At 44.3% G+C, this 15349-nt stretch overlaps 1 protein-coding gene across 2 annotated transcripts in view; it reads left to right on the top strand.

Annotated features, from left to right (window-relative positions):
- NMNAT2 (nicotinamide nucleotide adenylyltransferase 2) overlaps nucleotides 1-15349 on the top strand; it is a 172387-nt gene that overhangs the window by 108768 nt on the left and 48270 nt on the right. The window contains exon 1 of one of the 2 annotated variants that reach the window (XM_010368931.1): nucleotides 12107-12176. The exons of the other annotated variant lie outside the window; for it this stretch is intronic. Coding sequence (XP_010367233.1) covers nucleotides 12107-12176 — 70 coding nt within the window. Of the gene's footprint in view, nucleotides 1-12106; nucleotides 12177-15349 lie in introns of those variants that run through there. 2 annotated transcript variants of the gene reach the window in all.

The following is a 15349-nucleotide window of genomic DNA, read 5'->3' as shown; positions in this document are numbered from 1 at the left end:
ACATAATATTCCCTATGGCAAGCTCTGCTTACGTTCACTTACCCAATGAATCAATGGTTGCTGAATATCAACAATATAGAAGGAATCCTGGTAAGGGCTGTGGGGTGGAGCTGAGGAAGGGAGCAAGCTGGATGAGACACAGTGACTGCCCTCCAGAGTGCAAGTAAAGCGCTCAGTCCCTCAGGCCGCAGTGCCTGGCCAGCTCCGGGGCCCGAGGTGCCTGGTGGGGGACTAGCCGGCCCTGGCTCTGGAGCTGGTACTGCAGCAGCCCAGGAAGAAATCTGGGGCTGCTGTTTGACTCAGCAACTGATCTACACAGACATGAAAGAAAATGGGTCAGAAAGAATGTGTGTAGGGAGGTAAGGGGGCATGGATTTTCTCTCTTTTCAAGCTGGAGGGCCTGCAGGGGACAGAGGGGCCAGCCCTCTCCTCTTAGCTCCCCACCCCACAGAGCAGCCACTGATCTCAGGGAAGAGTCGGGGGTGATGGACCCTGGGTGACACAGACACTGAGCCCTGCCACCCTCTCCCTTTTCATCGTTCACATGGCTCTCCGTGACCTGTGCCAAAATGAATTCCAGATTCCAGGGAGGAAGTCCCTGGGAAGTGGAGCACTCAGGGTCAGTGGGGACATTCCCCAGGAGAGCATGCCTTGCTGCCTCAAACACCCTAATGTGCAGAGGATGTCAGGGATGGACAGAAACAGCTCAAGAACAGAGGTCCTGGCTGACCCCTCTTCTAGGGTGGGTGTTTAATTTCCACTAATTAAGGAGAAAAAGCTCTAAGAATAAAAAATTAAAGACTTTTGTTATTCTAAATTTGTTGGTTTTTTAGTTCATGGGCTACTCATTTTATTTTTTTACTTTAAGTTCTGTGGTACATGTGCAGAATGTGCAGGTTTGTTACATAGGTATACACACGCCATGGTGGTTTGTTGCACCCATCAACCCGTCATCTACATTAGGTATTCATTTTTTTTTTTTTTTTTTTTTTTTGATACGGAGTCTGCTTTGTCACCCAGGCTGGAGTGCAGAGGCATGATCTCGGCTCACTGCAACCTCTGCCTCCCAGGTTCAAGCAATTCTCTGCCTCAGCCTCCTGAGTAGCCGGGATTACAGGCGCCAACCACCACGCCTGGCTAATTTTTGTATTTTTAGTAGAGACGGGGTTTCACCATCTTGGCCAGGCTGGTCTTGAACCCCTGACTTGGTGATCCACCCGCCTCGGCCTCCCAAAGCTACTCATATTTTAAAAGTAATTTGGATATGATGTCTTTAATTTGGATTGAATTACACACACACACACACACACACACACACACACGCACACACACAAACTTGACCTCTGTGGATTGTACCTTCTAAAGGAATCCAAGACTTGTTATTACACATGTTACTGACATGCGTGACACATTTTTGAGTGTTCACCAACGTGGGAATATTTTGTCAGTGGTGAACTTAGTGCTATTCTTTATTTTGTTAAAACAACTGAGATATCAATTGACCCTTTAAAAATATGTGTGGAACTATTTTATTCCTATCTGTGTGTCTGCCCCGAGTGATTTCAGAATCAGCTATGGACAGCCATCACAGCATGATGGATGGCCAAGTGAATATTTGCCTCTATTTTTTCCCCATATTTTTGTTGAGATAGACCAATGATCAGAATGACAAGAGAAAACATATAATTGGTTTAATATTAAGATGGGGTGTTAAACTTTTGATTTTTGAAATCTGCATGAGCTGATGTTAGAAACTTACATTCACGAAACTAGCATATACAAAGTGTACAACTTTTTCCCCCATAGGTTCCTACACTTGTGTCAGGCAATTTACCTTTAGACTGGGATTCTTAGGTTTGTTTGCTTGTTTGTTTGTTGTTTGTTTTTAAAGACGGAGTCTCACTCTGTTGCACAGGCCTGAATGCAGTGGTGCCATTATAGCTCACTATAACTTCAAACTCCTGGGCTCAAGGAAGCCTCCTGCCTCAGCTGAGAGTAGCTGAGATTATATGTATGAGCCACCATGTCCAGTGGATTCTTATCTTTAAGGTGCCTGCATTTTTACATATGCATACACTGTAGTTCAGCAAAAGGCTGTGCACACCATGAGGGCTTCTTGAGTATTGTCAAATGTCTAGTTGATAAGGAGGAGCTAGAAACAGAGAAACGCCATAGCCAAGGCTGCTCTGCCCCTGACCTGGTTATGCCTTTCAGTTTAACCCAACAAACAGTAATGGAGCAACAGTTGGTGCCAGACACTGGACAAGATGCTGGGGATACAAAGAAGAGTAAAGCACAGGCCTGACCTGGAACTGCTCCCAAGAAAATGGGATCAAACCTATTACAGTGACATGTATGGACTTATGGAAGGACAGATCAATTCCAGCTCTGAAAGTCAGGGAAGGTGGCATGGCAAGTTGGATTTTGAAGGGTTGGCAGGGGTTACCAAGGTAGGGAAGGGCATTTGAAACAGAAGGAACACATGAGTGAAGGCATATGTTGCTGGGGGAAAAGGGCATGCAGGAGGTTCAGGAGAGAGCTGTAGGGCTCAGATTTAAAGAACCCTTTATATTTGCTCTGTTTGGGAGTTTGGATCTTACCCTACAGGCAAATAGTTGCACAAAGTTTGAAGGCATGTAAGAGAGTGAATGTGCACCTCTGGAAATGGGCACAAGGTTCCACACGGCAGACACTGAAGACTGCTTCCATTGTTCATCTACAATTGCTATTGGCAGAGCCTGTCTCATAAACATGTGGCTCAAAGCTGCTGCTCAGCAAAAGCCACCCTGTTCTCCGTGGCTGCACACCTATCAGGGCCCTAGAGACAAATCCCAGCTGTAGCTGGGGCCCTTGAAAGCAGAGATTTCTGCTTCAAGACCCTTCTTCCGGCCTTCCTCTTGAGGGTTGCCCATTGGTAATAATTAGTAATTGATTAATATGTGCTGTTGTTGCTGGATTTTAAAAGGTATATTTCCCATTGACCGGGCGGAGCAGCTCACGCCTGTAATCCCTGCACATTGGGAGGCCAAGGCAGGCAGTCCACTTGAGGCCAAGAGTTTGAGACCAGCCTGGCCAACATGGTGAAATCCCATCTCTACTAAAAATACAAAAATTAGCCAGGTGTGGTGGCATGTGCCTGTAATCCCAGCTACCAGAGGGACTGAGGCAGAGGCATGAGAATCACCTGAACCCAGGAGGCAGCGGTTGCAGTGAGCCAAGATCACACCACTGCACTCCAGCTTGGGCAAAAGAGCAAGACTCCATCTCAAAAAAAAAAAAAAAAAAAAAAAGGTATATTTCACAAAAATAAATGCTTAAAAGTGAAAATATCTAATGGAAGTGCCAGGAATATTATGTGTATATTAAACATTAATTTTCTTTTTTCCTTGCTAACCAAATACCCAATTATCCATGCCTAAGGAAAGAAAGTCCAGCTGATTGACCCAAATACCCAGAAGTCAGGTACCTCCCTCTCTTTAGGGGTAATTACTCAAATCACAGCCTATTGCTTGTTCAGAGATGTGTGATCTCAGGCATGCTGGATTCTTCAGGGTTGTCCTGCTTTAAATCACAAGTATTTTAATAACCTTACAAGAAATGGTTCTTTGTTCTTTGGTATTCCATGGTATGCTTGTAAGCTTCTGAATTTGTTCTGGTTAAATTGAATAGAAGACCAGGATGTATGTGTGATGGGGGAACAGGGGATGGTGCTGGGGGCTAGCAGTGGGAGAGAGAACTTAGGGAGATTGAGTGTTCCATGACAGCTCCATGAGTGAAAACTGGAATTGGGCTTCATTGGAAAAGACACTAGATGGGGAAATATTGGAGAATAATAACCCTGAATAATTACAAGAAAATGAGAAAGGAAAAGGAGATAATAGTAGCCAAGAATGAAGCAATGTTGTTATTGAACATGGTGCCATATGCAGTTGAACCTGTCTGTGCATGGACTTATTTAGTTACTTAGTTCATTTGATCCTCACAGCAACCCCTGAGAGGGGAACTGTCATTATCCCACCTTACAGATGAAGAAATTGAGACTCAAGAAGGTACCCGAAGTCACACTGCTGGAAAGAAGTAGAGTCAGGATTTGAACCCAGATATCCTGGGGGATACTTGGAAAATCCTATTTAGTAGGCCCAGACTTCTAGGCCATTTGCCAAACATTCATACTTTCTTCAACCGAAAAAAGATGAGCTTGACAAACTGTCACCAATATGTCCTTTTTTTTAGGAAGTGTAAGGCAATTACTACTAAATAGTTTTAAAAGTAATAAAATAAATATACAGAGAGCAAAACAAATAAAACAAATGTGGTAAGATGTTAACAAATAGGGAATCTGGGAGATTGGTATATGGGAGTTCTTTGTACTATTCCTGCAGCTTGTTGAAAAGTCTGAAATTGCCAGGTGTGGTGACTCATGCCTACTGTAATCCCAGCTACTTGGGAGGCTGAGGCAGGAGGATTGTTTGAGCCAAGGAATTTGAGACCAGTCTGGGAAACATAGTGAGACCTCATTTGAAAAAAAAAAAAAAAAAGGCTTAAATTATTTAAACTGAAAAGAAATTACAAAAGAAATCCCAAACCTGTGACTAATGTGCCTACAAAAAAAAAAAAAAAAGATTATCTTCTATTTCATAGTGTGCTTATAAATTTCTAAATCTGTCATGGTGTATTAGTCCGTTTTCACACTGCCGGTAAAAACATAACTGAGACTGGGCAATTTATGAAAGAAAGAGGGTTTAATGGACTCACAGTTCCATGTGGCTGGGGAGCCCTCACAATCATGGTTGGAAGACAAAGAGGAGCAAGTCGCGTCTTACACGTAGGGCAGCAGGCAAAAATCGTGCCTGTGCAGGGAAGCTCCCCCTTATAATACCATCAGATCTCATGAGACTTACTTGCTCTCACGAGAACAGCACAGGTAAAACCTGCCCCCATGATTCAGTTACCTCCCACGGGGTCCCTCCCACAACATGTGGGAATTCAAAATGAGATTTGAATGGGGACACAGCCAAACTACATCACACGGTTACACTGGGCAGAGCACCAGGGCATGTGTGCGTGTGTGTGTGTGTCTGTGTGTGTGTAGGGGCCAGACGTGTGAGGTGAACTGCACAACTCTTTTCTTAACTCTGTTCTGAGAAGAAGCCCACTTCTTGGATCCTGTGTGAGAAAAGTAAATCAGTAACTAGATTTCACGGTGGCCATTAATCATTCAGGTCGTAAAGCAGATCCCTGAGAAGTGGTAGGCAGGTCCTGTCAGGGAGCTTGACTGGGGACAGGCCTCTTTGTCCATCCCCACCATTTTCACTTTCAGGAGAAAATATCCTTCCCAGCACTAAGACACCAGTGCAATTAGCTTTACCTAATTATTACCTAACACTGTTTTGAATCTAGAAAATAAAAGACTGCTGAAAAATCCCTTTACTGCTTCTTGTCTGAGTTATTCCCTCACAGTGTTTCATAAAGGGCCAGTTAATTAATTAGGGCCTGTAAGGAGAAACAGGCTTTCTTGATCTTTGGCCAAGAATTCCCCACTCTGCTTGTTCCAAAATCCTGTGCTCTTAATGACTGGGCACAGAAACCATTAATTCTGTCAGGTCAGGGGGTATTTTGAAGCTTCAGTACCTGACACCCTAGACTAGAATTTGGTTTGTTAAAACAAAGGGAAGGGAGTGGATAGTGAAGGAAGAAGGCGGTTGAGCAGGAGCTGGTTCTAGACCAGGGCGCCTCACTCAAGCAGGGGCAGATCTCCATGAGCAGCTTCACAGGGTGAGAAGGAACCTTAGGACTAATCTCTTACGATCTGTGTGAGTAGCTGGGAAATCCCTTTGTCATGCAGGACATTTGTCATATGCTATTTGACTTGGTCACTTTTTCCAATAACAGTCCCTTGTGCTAAAAGGGGTGGAAAAACACTCTGAAATTCCAATGTCCTTGTTTTTATTTATTTATTTTTTTCCCTTCCCTTTGGGCCGTAATTCTTCCACCTGTGTTGGCATTATGAGTTTCTAGTTTCCCTTTGAAACAGAGGCCTTGTTTATGTGTAGAACAGGATTTTTCAACCCTGGCACAGTTGACAAACTGGACCAGATGATTCTTTGTTGTGGGGCTATCCTGTGCATTATAGGATGTTTAGCAACACCCCTGGCTTCTGCCAACTAAGTGACAGTAGCACTTTCTTCTTACAATTGTGACAACCAAAAATGTCTCCAGACATTGCCAAATGTGCCCTGGGGGGTGATTAACCCTGGTTGAAAATGATTGATCTAGAACCTTTTTAGGAATAAGGGTCTTCCTGGTTTTCCTGGGAAACCACTGGAGACAGGAGAGAGATCAGAGCAGGCTGGATGCATTTGACTCAAACTCAGGCTCATGAAGGAAAGAGGAGTAATTATGATTTTATATCAGAGGCATTCTGGAAGACAGGGTTTGCTGTATTACTCTGGTGCTAGTTCTAAAGCATTAGAATAATGTTATACTCTGCATTTGCTGTTCATGCAAGGAGCTTTTGAAAGCAGTCCCAGGATCAGGGCAGTACAGGAAGCTGGCCTAGAGATACTAAGATTCAGATCACCAGGCCAAGGTCTTTGAACAATTAGAAATACAGTATTTTAAGAAGGTTTGGGAGAGCCCATCTGAGACCCACCCAGGTTGACTCTCCAGATTTACCTATTCTAGGCAGTCTTTCTCCTTCCTCTTAAATTAAAACTGCCCTCTCTGTAAAGGTCACCAAATTCATCTTTTACATTCCAAGAACAAAGCTATGGACTGCCCAAAGTGAATTTCCATGATTCTTCAGGTGTCCAACCAATATTTTCAGGAAAGTACTGAGAAGGTTCACCCAGGATAAAATATTTGCCATGCCTTAAATTAGGGTGTAAAAGATAAAGTCTGATCTTCCAGGGAGCACTGCAACTTTAGCTAAAAAATGAACAAAACCAAAATGAGCGAGAGAAGTATGCAGAAGCACTTGAGCAACCCACTTAAGAGCATGAGGCTGTGGGCCCTTATCCTCACTTAGGAATTTTGTACAGGTTTTCATAATTCCTAGGGTCTCCCTTCTAGTCTTGGGCTTGGGGGGACAGTGCTGCCATCCATTTCATAAACCAATGAGATAAAACCAGGTTGTTGAATAAACTGCTATATTTTTGGGACGGGATTTGATCAGGTTGGATACAATCACAACAAAACAATCTGTGTAATGAATGAGCTGTAACAAAATTCAATTCTACTATAATATTACTCTCTACTTAATGTAGGCCTTTTTACTTGTAAAACTAATATCATAGTTATCAAACACATTAACGTGCATAGTATCGTATTTAACTCAGAGGGAGTGACATGAGGCCTAGAGATGAGTGAATTCGGGCCTGTTTTATTTCAGACTCCTGGAATCGGCTCCCAATTGATCTCACTGCCTCTGCTCTAGCTCACCTACATTGATTTTCCACCCAACAGCCAATCTCTGAAATGTAACTCAGATCACTCTGTTGCTTAAGACCCTCCAAAGGCCGGGCGCAGTGGCTCGTGCCTGTAATTCCATCACTTTGAGAGGCCAAGGTGCGAAGATCATTTGAGACCAGGAGTTTGAGACCAGCCTGGGCAACATACTGAGACCTTATCTCTACAAAAAATTTAAAAATTAGCCTGGTGTGGTGGCATGCACCTGTAGTTCCCACTACTCAGGAGGCTGAGCCCAGGAGTTTGAGGTTACAGTGAGCCGTGATTGCGCCACTGCACTCCAGCCAGAGTGAGACCCTGTCTCAAAATAAACAAAAACCCTCCAAAGGCTTTGAATAAAATCCCAAACTTGTTCCCCGGGCTTTCCAGGCCTTTTCTATCTGCTCCTTCAAGCCTCTGACTTCAGCCTGTTTTTGCAGCGCTGCAGCCATGCCAGCAGCTCTCCCACCTCAGGGGCTACAGAGCTGCTCCCTCTCTCTGCGGCACTTTCCTCCTCACTGTCGTGTGGCTGATGGCTTGCCATTTGCTTCTCTCCCCAGCAGCCCACAGCACCCAATCTTCACCTTCTTTCCCTATGTTATTTTCTTTACCGCTCTTATTATCTATCTCACTATCTGAAGTTACTTTAGACTCACAGTTTTACTTGGTATTGTTCTGTGATTTGGATGTTTTTTTCCCATCTAGTGATGTGTCTTGGAGATATTCCTGTGTCAGATTAGACAAATCTACTTCATTCTTTTCAATGGCTATATAATATTCCTTCAAATGGAGGTACCGAAATTTAACAGCTTCCTTTTTTATTCTCGATTTTTTACTATTACGAATAATGCTGAAGTGAACCATCTTTTTGAATACATCTCTATGCACATGAGCAAGTTTTTTCTGTAGTATAGATTCCTGGAGGTGGAAGTGCCAGGTCAAGGTCATGCCCATCTCTCATTTTGTTAGATGCTGACTGCCATATTGCCCTCCTAAAAGGCTTTATCAATTTATGCTCTCGTCAACCATGTGTTAGAATGTACACTTCCCCATCCTCACCTGCACTAGTCATTGGCATTTTAAAAACATTTGCTTTAAGTGATACACAGTGGTATCTTATTTCACATCAGAATCCTAAAGACCATTTCAAGATTGCTTCATGCTGGTGTCCACTGGGATCATACCTCTGGGTCAGTTGAGGGAGAAGCAGCAAAATCCTCTATGAGCTCTGAGACTTTCATAAGACAAATGAAATCTTTCAAAGCAGTGTCATCCATCGCAGCAGAAACCTCCTCTGTCCCAAAGCCAGCAGAGCTCAGTCAGTAACTTGGAGAACTGTGGACCAGCCTGACGTTCCTGCATGTGGCTCTTCCCCATCCATCATCCAAACACACCTCAGCTGAGGCTCTAAAGTCCGTCAAAATCTGCCCAAGTGCAGCACACGCCCTCCCCAACCTTGGCTGCTCTGACATTACTCAAAATACTTTGGGCCGGGTGCAGTAGTTCATGCCTATAATCTCAGCACTCTGGGAGGCCAAGGTGGGCAGATCATCTAGGGTCAGAAGTTCGAGACCAGACTGGCCAACATGATGAAACCCCATCTCCACTAAAAATACAAAAATTAGGCCAGGCGCGTGACTCACGCCTCTAATCCCGGCACTTTGGGAGGCCAAGGTGGGCGGATCCCCTGAGGTCAGGAGTTCAAGACCAGCCTAGCCAATGTGGTGAAACCCTGTCTCTACTAAAAATACCAAAATTAACCAGGTGTGGTGGTGGGAGCCTGTAATCCCAGCTACTTGGGAGGCTGAGGCAGGAGAATCACTTGAACTCGGAGACAGAGGTTGCAGTGATCCAAGATCATGCCATTGCACTCCAGCCTGGGCAACAGAAGCAAAACTCTGACTAAAAAAAAAAAAAAAAAAAAAAAAAAATACAAATATTAGCTGGACACAGTGGCGGGTGCCTGTAATTTCAGCTACTAGGGAGGCTGAGGCAGGAAAATCACTTGAACCCAGGAGGCGGAGGTTGCAGTGAGCCGAGATCACACCATTGCACTCCAGCCTGGGCAACAAGAACAAAACTCCATCTCAAAAAAAAAAGAACCTTTGTTTGGTTTCACTTAAAGAGGAGAGAAGATATCAGGGTCTGGTTGTAGTCAGACCCTCATTCTCTAGAGATGACTTTCTAAGCCGGAAAGGATACATCTGCTCTCTCTAAGGGACAGCAGGACAAAAGGGGCAGCAAGACCAAGAAAAACATCTCCCTGGGGCCAGGGACAAGCTTTGCTGGTCAAAAGAAAATCTTCTTAGATTTAATAACTCCCACATTGGCAAGCTGCATGTTTTTTTTTTTTTTTTCAAAGAGTTTTTGAGTTTTCCTTGTCCCCCTCTACTTTCCTCCCCAAGGGGTGATTGGACTTCCTCAGGAAATAGAAATATGTCCAATGTCCCTGAGTGCCGGTGCTGTGCTAAACTCTTTATACCATTTATCTAACAGCACTGTGAACCAGATTAATATTATTACCTCTAGCTTAGAGATAAGAGTTGGCAGCCAGAGCAATTGAGTAACTAGTTGGGTACCCACGGTCACCCAGCTAGTGACACCTGGGGCAGGATTTAAACCTGAACCTGTAAACATGTTCTGTTGCCTCTAGGTGGAGGTTAGTATTTTAACCTAAGGAATTACAAAGGCTTTATTTTGGGGCATTTGTAGGTTATTGTGCATTTCTTTACTTTCAGATTTTTTAGAGAAAAGTCCAAAATAACAGTGGAATTAATTTAAAACTGTGTCTTTCTGTGACCCTGAAATTCTTACACGTGGTACATTTTCAATGAGCTGACTTTGTTTCTCCACTTCTGCAGTAATTGAGCTTCTTTGGTTCAGTGCATGAGTGGTTCAGTGGTTCACTGGGCTTCCTGGTTGAGGGAGGGGCTGGGTAACCAAGTGTATTCACTTCCTATTGCTGCTGTAATAAATTACTGGAAACTTACTAGCTTAAAACAACACAAATTTATGATCTTATAGTTATAGAAGTTTGAAAATCAAAGAATGTTCTTTCTGGAAGAAAACATTATTTCTGGAAAAATCCATTCTTTTGCCTTTTCTAGCTTCCAGGGGGTATCTGGATTCCTTTTACCATGTTAAGATAACATATTCACAGGTTCCAGGGATTAGAGTGTGGACATTTTTGGAAGGCCGTTATTCAGCCTGCAGCACCAACCAACAGTTTGTCGGGGACTAAGGTCTCCCAGGACATGGGATTTTTAGTGCTAAAACCAAGAAAGTCCCCGCAAACCTGGACAGCTGGTTCCCTAGAAGGGGACTCTGTTCCATGAAGATATTCTTACTAGGGGAAGAAGAGAGGGAAGATAAACACAAATAAGAAAGCTGTCAGGGGCCAGGCGTGGTGACTCACACCTGTAATCCCAGCACTTTGGGAGGCTGAAGCAGGTAGATCACCCGAGGTGAGGAGTTCGAGACCAGCCTGGCCAACATGGTGAAGCCCCATCTCTACTAAAAATACAAAAAATTAGCCGAGTATCGTGGTGCACGCCTGTAATCCCAGCTACTTGGAAGGCTAAGGTGGGAGAATCGCTTGAACCTGGAAGGTGGAGGTTGCAGTGAACCGAGGTCATGCCACTGCACTCCAGCCTGGGCAACAAGAGAGAAACTCTTTCTAAAAAAAAAAAAAAAAAAAAAAAAAAGCTGTAAAGGAAACTGTTTTTCCAGTGTCATTCTTTAGGGAAAAAGCAACCTTTGACCTTTCAAAACATCCCCGCACTGCAGCCTCAGCACCGCCACACCCTCACAAAAAGGAATCTGTGCTGAATATTCTGTCACCTGTTTTACCCAAGAAAAACAGCTATCTCCTGGATAAAGTCTATTTCAAAGCTCGAATTGTCCCTATGTTAAGAAGCCTATATGGTACACTTATACTCAGAAAGATGAATAAAAGTGTAGAATAAAATAGACATGTAGTTAAAAATAGAGCCTGATTCCATGCGAATGACACAGACTTGATACTCTACTGTGGAGCCACGGTGGGCTTCTACATCACATGTCCTCCTCCTGTCTTCATTCCTTCCTCCTCACCTTCCACTCTATCCCCCACCCCACTCCACCCCCCTTGCCCAGCTATATTTAGTACCACAGTCTGTGGGTTTCTGGAAGAATTCTCTCATGTGTTTTTGAGTTTCACTGAAGGGGAAACCTTGGTTTCATGTCGTATTTTTACATATGTATTTAGTTCGTGTCATATTTTTACATATATATTTAGCTTTCCATTTCTGAAGAAATATATACCAAAAAAAAGCCTTTTTCAACAATGGGTGAATTCCAAGAAGCCTGGAGCCTGATTTGGAAAGGATGGGGGATGGGAACTGGGTAGCTTTTCCAGTGGAAACGATTTGAACAGAGGCCACACTTCTTGAGTGGCTCCTACAAGCCGGAGCATATCAGCATGGTCTGGCAGAAGTCAGTGGAAGGGAGGGTCATAAATCATTTCCTAGCTGTGAGAACAAAGGGATTCAAATTCTGCCAAGCCAGAGGTAGTGGAGCAAACAAGATGAGCAGCAATGAGGGAGCAACTGCACCACTTTGTGTTACTCCCTGATGGCCACCGCAGGGCTGCAAGTAGTGGCAGCAAAAGCCAGAAAAATAGATGGAAATCCAGGAATTAGAGGAAATTCAGGCCTGCAAGGGACTCTGGGAAGTGTATGTTATTCTCTCTGGTGAGTTCAGACAGCCTGAGGCACATGGCATGGAGGGAGGTGCAGATGGTCAAGAAAACAGAGTTCTGTCACCAGCGGAACTTCTTAAGGTTTGCAGGGCTGCTCTGTGCAAGTCTGTTTAGGGACCTCAGCCTGATCTCTATATGCATGCAAGCCCAGCCACCCATTCTGCTGGTCAGCCACTGGCCACTGAGTCTGGGTAGAAGAACATACCAGATGTGGGTAATCCGTCATCCCCTTGGGAAATCCAGCTACCATCATGTGCCTTCTGCAGTCAATTGTTTCCCCTAAAAAACCCCAGTTCCTATCATGCTATCTCCCCACTTTCTTTCCAGGCTTACCTTCTTCTACATACATCTTTCTTTCTGGCATATAGATCTTTTCTTCGATACCTGCAAAATCTCCTATCTTCATGCCTTTGTATGTGCTGCACCTTCTTCCAGAAATGCCTTCCACCACTTCCTATTTCCTTTGTCTTCCTAGAAAACTTCCACCCAGCTTCAAACCTGAAATACCCAAGACACAAGTCACGTTAAGTACTGATAAGTTGGGAAATCCAGCTGCTGTCATGAATCACAGACACAGGCCTGGGAAGATGCTGGCTCCACAATGCATTGGAGTAAAGGGTATGAGGGCAGAGAGAGGGCATTGTGCTGGTGTACCCCCATTCTCTGCCCAGAGGCCTGAGGACAAGTGTTAGTAGACGGCTGGCCTAGGCATGGCTGGCTGGCTGGAGGAAGAGCAAGGAAAATTGCTCCCTGTGGAGAGGAAATCCATAACTAGCCTGTATTTATTGGGGGCCTCAGCCCACTCAGCTAATAGTTCCAAGGGATGGCATGGTAGGCTCCTGTGGTCCCATCAATGGATCAAACTTTGTGGACCATACTACGCTTTCAGACTGACTTCAGACTCAAGTAGAACTATCTCACTTGAAAACTGTCTTAAGGCTTAGGCTGGACCACTTGAAGAGGGAGGGCCTGGTAGGATTGTCTGTTTCATGCTCCCTGAAGAATGTGAGCACCTAGCTCCCTGCTTCCCAAAACTATCCAGACTGGAACGGAAGGATCTGGGACTAAAGGACCAAATCGAATAAGCACTCATCTTAGAGTCAAAAATGCTGTGTTCAAATCCCACTTCAAATTCCAACAGCCACTTCCTGTCTCTGTGATCTCAGGCAAAACTGCTTAATGACTCTGAATTTTGGCTTCCTTATTTGGAAAACAGTGATAATATCACCTAACAACTTACAGAGTTGTTGTGAAATTTAGCATGAGAAAATACAGACCAAAGTGCCTAACACTGCACCTAACACAGAGCAGATCACCAACAAATGGTGAGTAAGTGAATTCCTTGGTTTGGCACACAATACCCTCCTAATTTGGCCTAATTCTTCCCTGCCTTCTTCCCAGCTAGCCTCTTCCCCTCAGTTTTGCAAAGGTGCTCCAGGCTGTGTGGGGGAGGGTGAGACACCCTTGGTGACAATGGATGGAAATGGTATCATTGCTCTTCAAACAAATAAAACCAAGAAAAGGAGGCTTCAGTAGGGCTTGGAGACTTCATTCCTGACTCAGTTCATCTGCTCACTTCATTTTGTCCCCCTGGAATGAATATCTTCCTTCTGTTTTAAAATCGAGGTTTTATTATTTCTTAGATATGACAAGGCCAACAGATCAGGAGATGGCTGCTGTTGAAAAGGAAGTTGTTACACTCATAGGTCGCAAGAGGACGGGGCACACTGAAACATAAGGGGCCGGCAAGGAGGCTCCAGGGTCAGTCAGAAGGCAGAGAGAGTGGAGAAACAAGGGCAAAAGATGTGATTGTGGTTCTGGGAATGACAGGTGAGGCAGGCTCTCCTTTGCCTAGTTTAAATAAATTCAGCAGCCTCTGGGGCATAGGGGATATCCCTAGTTATTTGGTACCTAGGCTTGGGGAGATTAGGATAGGGGAACAGCGACCCTGAGTGTGACAGCCCAATAGTGAAGGTGGTTGGGGGCGTGGTTGGTCTGGATTGGTTGGTTTGCATTTGAAAAGTGTGCTCAAGGGCCAGTTATTTACTATCTCTAGGAATTGGTTAGAGGGATAATTCCTCCCTTCAAGGGTCAGCAAGTCCCCAAATGTCAAACATCAAAATACAGAAAATAAAAAGACATAGTTAATAACACCCTCTTCTCTGCTGTTGGATTCTAGCTTAGGTCTAATCTGTTCTAAGAAGGCTTCCTAGGCCACCCTACCCCACTGGGATGACTCCCTCCCTGAAGTCCTATAGCACTTAATGTCTCTGCTGTTCATTTTGGTATCTTCTTATTTCAGCAAAGTGTATGCTGTGTCCCCCATCAAAAACCTAGGCTCCTTGGAGATGGGAACTGTGTCTTACTTCTCTATGTCCCTTATAGCGACTGGCACAGAGCCTTCAACATAATAAGCACTCATTACATTTTTGTTAGGAAACACTCAAGGTTCAGTTTAGTAGGCCACAGGGATGATTCCTTAAAGTTTTTTTCTTAACTCCTTAGCAGGAATAACCCTGCTAAGAGGCACTCAAAGCTTGGTTTCTTCCTTTATCATCCAACACTTGGTCTTCCTAAAATTTAGAATGTTTACAAATCCAGACAATCTTCGTGAAATTCACAAACAAGGAAAATACAGGCAGCTCCAGCTATGACTACCATTCAGAAGGGGTCATTTCTAATTGCAGCTGAAAAGGAAAAATGGAGTTAGTATTGATGCTCTGACCGCAGTGTTTCTTCCACTAACTCCCTAGAAGGAAGGAGTAGATTACACATGTCAGCCAGGTTCACTGAGTAGCCAGGAGGATATGTGTGTCTCATGAATTTTTTTTTTTTTTTTTTTTTTTTTTTTTTTTTTTTTTTTGAGACGGAGTCTAGCTCTGTCGCCAAGGCTGGAGTGCAGTGGTGTGATCTCGGCTCACTGCAAGCTCCGCCTCCCGGGTTCATGCCGCCATTCTCCTGTCTCAGCCTTCAGCTGGGACTACAGGTGCCTGCCACCACGCCCAGCTAATGTTTTTTTTTTTTTTTTCGTATTTTTAGTAGAGATGGGGCTTCACCGTGTTAGCCAGGATGGTCTCAATATCCTGACCTTGTGATCTGCCCTCCTTGGCCTCCCAAAGTGCTGGGATTACAGGCGTGAGCTACCACGCCCAGCCTCTCATGAAT

This window comes from Rhinopithecus roxellana, chromosome 8 (assembly GCF_007565055.1).
Source record: "Rhinopithecus roxellana isolate Shanxi Qingling chromosome 8, ASM756505v1, whole genome shotgun sequence".
Classification (NCBI taxonomy): domain Eukaryota; kingdom Metazoa; phylum Chordata; class Mammalia; order Primates; family Cercopithecidae; genus Rhinopithecus; species Rhinopithecus roxellana.
This window is presented reverse-complemented; position numbering and strand designations above follow the sequence as displayed.